This window comes from Centruroides sculpturatus, unplaced genomic scaffold, assembly GCF_000671375.1.
Source record: "Centruroides sculpturatus isolate CEXI.00-Female unplaced genomic scaffold, Cexi_2.0 scaffold62, whole genome shotgun sequence".
Lineage (NCBI taxonomy): Eukaryota > Metazoa > Arthropoda > Arachnida > Scorpiones > Buthidae > Centruroides > Centruroides sculpturatus.
In genome coordinates, this window is record NW_019384388.1 from 313,587 (window position 1) to 321,308 (window position 7,722).

At 31.8% G+C, this 7,722-nt stretch overlaps 1 protein-coding gene across 1 annotated transcript in view; it reads left to right on the plus strand.

The window, feature by feature from the left end:
* The window catches only part of LOC111618131, a 31,170-nt gene that overhangs the window by 18,986 nt on the left and 4,462 nt on the right, over positions 1-7,722 (plus strand). Inside the window, exon 7 of the mRNA XM_023359581.1 lies at positions 13-338. Within this exon, the coding sequence (XP_023215349.1) occupies positions 13-338 (326 nt within the window). The remainder of the gene's footprint in view (positions 1-12; positions 339-7,722) is intronic.

Below are 7,722 nucleotides of genomic sequence, written 5' to 3' on the forward strand. Positions count from 1 at the left end.
TGTCTATCTTAGATATAGGCATCACACTACATGGAAACATGTCCTCTTTGTGTGAAAAGTTGGAAAATGCCATGGAGAACGACAAACCATTAGATTTTCGCATTGTAATTCAGAAACATGTCCAATATTGTGACATTCTTCTGAACATAGATGAAATGATTAACCCAACGTTGGCAGTTTACTACCTATTTCAATTGTCAATCACAACACTGTCCTTCTATATTGGCATATACGGAGAAGGATTGAAGATCGTGAAATATGGATTCATATATGTTGGAATTGCTACTAACATTGTTTTTTCTTTTTCGGTTTTCTTGACAACACAGATACCAAAAACCGTAAGTTTCTATTTTTTATGACATACTTCTGAAATTCTAATGATTATTAATATTTTCCTTAGATATTTAAATGGATTTTCTAGTTTTTTAACTTTTTTTGTATTTTTCATAATAATTAAACTTAATGAATTATATTATTGAGAATTTTTTCGCAAAGAATTTTGCCACATTCTTTCAAGCACGCAGTGTTTATCGTCTAACCAATGAAGAGTTAAAATATCTAAATTCTGTTATTATTAAAGTATTTCTACGATATATTTCATTGAAATAAATTACACTATTTTTAAAACTTTTTTGTTCTGTAATACTAACAGGGCCCTTTTAGCAAGGTTTTTAAGTGTTAAGTCACACACACAATGGACTTATTGAATGTTGATACAGCGCTATAACTTCTAAATATATCTGGTTAGGCCACATTTGCAAAACTTTCTGACGTTGTTTTTTCATTCGGGTTAACCACAGAGGTTGGCTATCACTTTGGCCACCTCTTCCTCATATAAATTATACTGGAAAATGTTAAATTATAATAGTTTCTGTTTTTGTATAACAGATCAGTCGGTTCTATCTCTGTATACTTATCTGAATATAATATCTTAATATTATGTATAAATTTCCTTTTATTACCTAATGTTAATTTCGAAATTCAACTTCATGCAGTTTATTTTTTAGCTGAAATAAAAATGTGTTGTCTGTAATAAAAATGAACTTCAGGTATGCTTATGTCTATGACGAAGATACGTTTCCAGAAATATTTTATTAAGTAACTTCGTCCTGAAATAAATGTAATACTGCACTGTATATAGCAAACGCTACATCAGATTGTCTACCGCTTAAGTAAGCTATATAAAAAACATTCCAAATATTATATTTTCAGCTGGATTTTATGCAATATCGTCAGTAAAAATTGACTCCTGATGCGCCTTCTGCAGTGTTACAGGTTTGCTTGGCTCTCTCCTATAAAATATTATTGTTTGAGATAATTTAATTTCGAGTTATTGTCAATATAACAACTAAAGATGTTGTGCTGTATAATGAATGTTTGGATGTATTAAATCATTTCGAGTAAATTTAAAACAACTAAAACTTTATTTTTAAACACGAAAAACAGGGTTTAATACTACAGAACATCATTTACGTGTTATACCTGTAAAGCTTGATTCAACATAAAGATTCATTCCTAAAAAGATGATTAATAAAAATATTTATCTCAATTCAGGAAAAATAGTAAATTTAAAACAACTAAAACTTTACTTTTAAACACAAAAAACAGTGTTTAATACTACAGAACATCATTTACGTGTTATACCTGTAAAGCTTGGTTCAACATAAAGATTGATTCTTAAAAAGATGATTAATAAAAATATTTAACTCAATTCAGGAANTATTTCAATGAATTTATAAAAACTTGTTATAAAAACAGAACATAAACATTTTTCTCATAGTTTATTGTCAAATTAATGATATCAAATACTCTACTCAACAAACATATAATTAATGTAAAAAATAGAATTGTCGGGTATTAATGTATTGCGGCTACGACCGCGACTATGTAATCTTAACTACCTGCAAAGCATATGCGAAGCAGGATTAATTAAAAGAGGAGTAACTCAAGCCAATAGCATTTAATGCTACAGGTCAGAGGGAGTGATCCACTAAATGTAAATATAAAAAAAAAGTATTAATATTCACAAAACAGAGGTATTTTCTATCAGCTTAGAACTGAACAGATGCCTCAAAGCAGCTAGTCGTTGCTTTCAATCTTAAATAGAAAGCATAAATCTGTTCAATCCAAGTAAAATCCGCATATCGAGCAGAAAATCACACACAAATATACATTTGTCCCGCTTTCATTATATAACTCCTGTATTTCATGCTATCTGAGGGAGTTGCTAAATAAATAAAGCCACTGAATACAGGTCGTTATTTTAAGTCTTATTAACAGAATGGCAGAGTATTATTCGGGATTTTCGATATATCTTCACGTGTGTAACACCAAAACAAATACTAATTTCTCATTACAGACCTCTTGCTAGCAGCAGTTTGGTAGAACTGTCATATGTTCCATTATTTTCTAATACCAATCCATTGTAAACTTAAATACACACATTTTGAGCCATTCTATTGTCAAATTTATTCAGTACGAATTCGAAACTTTCTGAATGTCAGCACGAACTTAGCGGTACTTTATAAATAATTTTTGAAGCGAGGTATCTGAATATACTGTTTCTTCAATATTACATCATCAAACATTCATAAATATCAATACAATTTCTGTATTGTCTGGTTTAACGTTTACCTGTATTTTAGATTATTTCAAACCCTATTTCGTAATTTTAATCACTATATTGTTAGTAGTAGTCACTCGAAAATTTATAATGACCATCAAAATGCAAATGGTTTAGTAATTTCACTTAACGATCATGGAAATTAAAATACATCGATTTTTACTATGTACACACGATAATAGACAAGACATTTAATATTTACTAAAGGTAATTTTAGAAAATATTCAGACCTGTTCCTTCTATTGTTTAGTTTTTAAAATTGTCTTTAATAGTTTATCGACGAATTCAGATTGTAAACTGTGTTAAGTTCGTCTAATAGAAATTATAATAGTATTTTAAATTTTTGGGGGATGTCATTTATTACATCTCTTTTGATAGCAATTAAATTCCACAATAATTACTCAGGTAAACACTACAGAATTCTTGAATTAATTAGATTTCGATTAAAGCGTGATGCACCTTAATCGAATTTCATTTCGTAATGGCATTTTTGTCTTATTACTACGCACTTCTGTCTAGTTTAAGCTTGCTCTTTCACCATTTACCACGAAATAGATTTTTAACATTTTAAAAAAAAAAATTGCTGATTTTTTAAATTAAAAAAAGTCGGAAAATGATCCGTAACACTGTGAATCACTCTCTTGATTGTTACTGTTTGTTATGTAGAGTTACAGAAAATAGAAATATTCTCTCCATTTTTGGACTGTTTCTACCTTTAAAAGACGAAAGGACTAACTTCGTGTATAAGCTATATCAGAATTTTATAAAAATATTATTCGTGTATTGTAATATCAATATTCTTTTGTTTATCCTGTTACAAGGAGAAAAAAGACATCAGTTTACGGGGGGCATCGATCGTCTTTTTGGTGATGATTTTACTATTTATTGTATTTTATTCTTGTCTTTTACTCTATTCGTTTATTTCGAATTTCAAATTCTTCTAAGTGAAAACACTAGAAACTATTCGAAGCTGATTGCGGATAAGTGCAAAATTCACTTGGATAATTTCAAACAAATTTCCGCATTCATTCACTTCAAATTAAGTAAATATACTGTTTTGATTCTGATGTCATTCTACGTGATTCTAATTACAATTTTTACAATAACTCTTGGATTTGTCGTGAATGAAGACAATGTATGTCAAATTGTCTTTCATTTAATTCTAATGCAGTGGTGCATAATTTACGGAGTTGGATTTTTAATGATATCTCTGCTCGACATCTTAGATATAGGCATCACACTACATGAGAACATGTCGTCGCTGTGTGAAAAAATGGAAGATACCATAGAAAATGGCGAACCATTAGATTATCGCTTTATAATTCAGAAACACGCCCAATATTGTGACATTCTTCTCGACATGGACGAAATGATTAATCCAACATTATCAGTTTATTACTTGTTTCAGTTGACAATCACTGCAACGTCTTTCTACATTGGCATATATGGCAAAGGATTGAAGATTTTAAAGTGTGCGTTTTTATTTGTAGGAATTTTTAGCAACATTATTTTCTCTTTTTCGACTTTTCTAACGACAGAAATACCGAAAAACGTAAGTTACTTTTTTCCTAGAATATAACTTAATTTCTATTTAATTTTTCCGATTTATTTATGAAATTTGGGGTTTTTTCATTAAATTTCTTTCGCATTAGTTAGACTTTTCAGACTGAATACCCGTTTAATCACATAGGCTGATTGCTGCAGCATTAAGACATCAACTTATTGTCATTGGGACTTGAAATCGAATTTGGGCAGAAACCATTAGGAAGTGTTTATGGCTGGTACTGTCCTGTATGTGTTGGCCCCTTGTTTCGTTACTCGATTACTACCATTATGGGTTTGGCTGAGTTCGGAATTTGAGTGATTAAAAAGATGTTTAGAGTGCCCATAGAGTGGAAACAGAATTAGCTTTATTCGATCCCGGCAGCGCGCCACACGTACGATCTACCGAGTGGGAAATGCCTCCCGGGAAGTCTTTTATGGGAAACTGTACCCTAGTTTGATGTTACTAACGTGAAGATAATCTAGAAAACTCCACGTCGCCAATCCGTTTGCATGGCACAAACACGCGTCCAACTACCAGTGTTTAGTGGTATATCCACTCGGCCACTGATAGGCTCCAACGTTAAAAAATAAAAAAATAAAAATTATTTTTAATTTTGGAGTTTTGGATTCAGTTAAAATGTTACTAAATGCCAAATTAGTTTCAATAATAGTTTTCCCTGGTAACAATGGGTTCTCTTTAGAATAGGCGTTTTATGTCTTCAAAACTAGACTAGAACATTTTAAAACATGCGAAAAATATTTTCTGAAAAAAGTACGAAAATTTATTCCTGTAGTATTGTTTATGCTGCAAGTAAAAAGAAAAACAGTTTATTGCGCGTAAATATACCCATTGTATCCGACTTTTGAGTATGGTCACAACTGTTTAATGCTATCACCGTTAACTGTTGAATGTTATCATATCTTAGGGAAACCGGCAAACCTTTTCAATCTGTTTTATGAAATAAATGGTAATTGCACTATTTATGCCAAAAGCCATAGAATCTTCAATCTCTCTGCGTTCAGTTTTCTTACATATATGGCAGGTAAAAGTATTACCTGCCATATACGGGTGAGTGTGACACCACCTGTAAATTTCTGAGACACAGGAACTTTTCCTTTGCGAGAGCTCGTGGTCTTGTGTAGAGAGAGACTCGGGGTAACGAGAATGAAAACGGAGAAGGAAGTTGAGACGTGCGCAACGCAGAAGTTATTTCCTCTGGTTACTAATGTAACATTAAACAACAAAATATTTATTTAACATAAATAGCTAACACCTAAGACATTCATTAAGACTGCCTCAACCAAAAAATGTAAAAAAATAAAAATTTAAAAACTACTTGCGACACTTTACCTGCTGTTATGAAATTTTTTAAAAAATAACTTTTACATTATTACAATAAATAAAATTGCATGTAGCACATTCTGAAGAGCGCAGGTTTTTCAAAAAAAAAAAAATCATAAAGTAAATTGTCGGGATAAAAATCGTCTGGCACACGGTTTTCCCGCGCTTTTTCCAAACGTTCGACTAACGACGGTTGTCGCCATATAGAAACAGCGATCAGACCACTTTTGAAGACTCGACCGCTCATTGGTTGAGAGACATCACACCATCGGCGGACATCTTGTAGAGCTGCTAAGTGCAGATTGGTGGAATCCAATTCTTCCTCAATCCTATAAAAAGGATTGAGTTGTGGCGGGAAGTTCAGTTCACCGTGGACTCACGTTTGGTCTTAGTTCGCCTAAGCTGGTCCCGAAGCTTGTCTCGTCTCGTTGGGCTGTGAAGGACTTTAGAGTTAGTTCGTCGTAAGGTGTCTTTTCGACGGTCCTGGTGTCGAGGATTAAAAGTATTGGAACTTTGTTACGCCCGAAGTATTGTAAATGTCGTTTGTAAATTTGAACTTATGTGTTTTGAACTTGACTTAAATAAATGTACAAAATAGAGAATTTAACTTAAATTCATCCTATTGCAGCAAACACATCACATATGTTATTATTATATCTTGTTCTCATACACTCCTTATATCGAATATTTCGTCTTGTAAATAAAAAAAAAAAACATCTCGTAGTGTCAAATTCTCCTAGGAACAAACGCAGAAAACACGCCTTATTACAAATGAAACTATGTCTGAAATATTTTTGAATAAAAAAATTATTATACAAATCGAGCAACGAATTGCTTAACTTTACCGGCAACGATTGGTGGCGCCATCTTTAATCGAGTTTTATTTTTAAAACGTTTATACTTTTTACTACACTAAAAGAACAAAAAGCTTAATTTTAAATAGAGGGATGGATTTTATAAATAATTGTAAGTGCTAATAACTAATAAATTCAACTCTAAGTCCCATCCTAATAAACATAAACGTGACAGGATGGAAATTTTATTTAACAACAAAATTTTATATAAATTTATTAAAGAATAACGCTTAAATTTTTCATATTATATAAAGAAATACTTTGCCGGACACTTAATAAAAAAAATGGAAGGATGTGATTGTATGTTTCTCCAGTTTTCTCTTTCTCTTTCTCACACGAATAGGGTCCTATTTCGATAGTACTTTTTTAGACATATAGAAAATCCATTAAATATCTTACACTATGTATAGAGCATCATCAATTATGTTACGCTGATGTAGAGCTATAAAGGAAACGCTATGCGTTGTCCTATGTATATATATCTAAATGTAAATAAATAAACGGATATTTGTTTGCGTTAATTTGTACTCGAGTGCATTCTTTCGGACGCGCTGTCTGTTGCACATCCTCCATTCCGAACCCTACCGCTTACGTACGCCATCGCTAGCGAAACAATAAAAGGCTCACGTAGATCAACAACGATGTCAGACCTGACGTAGGCATCGCCGATTCGGTGCCGATCCTTCAGACACACAGACGACCTTCTTTATCTCCCCACCCCTTCGATCTTTCGTGTCAAACATTTATTAATTAATATCAATCACCCTAATAAACAATCCTCCCTGAAAGCGTTCCGCAAATTATGACAAAAATCACACGAGTCATTAAGCTTCAAAGAAAGTAAACAAAATCATGCCACACGCGTGTGTGGCATGATTTTGCTACATATATACAGAAAAAACGAGAATTGTTTATGCATTTCTCTATCTTTCGAGATCCTCTCAGTCCACAAATGTAAAAGTCTTATTGATTTATCGATGTATCTTCCCTCTGTTATATATAAAAGGTGGAAAAGTAATTACTGTTATTACATGTATATTTAGACGTGTAATGATCGATATTTGAGTTTTTATTTTTTAAACTGTTTTTAGTAATTTCCTTTTATGTAATTTTATGTTTATATGTATACAGGTATACCTCGCCTTACGTCGGTAATTGGTTCCAGGAGAACGACTTAAGTCGAAAAACGACGTAAGTCGAATTTACTTGTCTCCTAATCTACTTATCACTAGGCTAAACCGTAAATTACCATTCCCGGTTCTGTATTTTATTTATTAATGCATTTTTAATAATATATGGTTAATAAAAATCTATTTTAAGCTTACAAACAAATAAATTTTAGTTTTTAATATAGTACA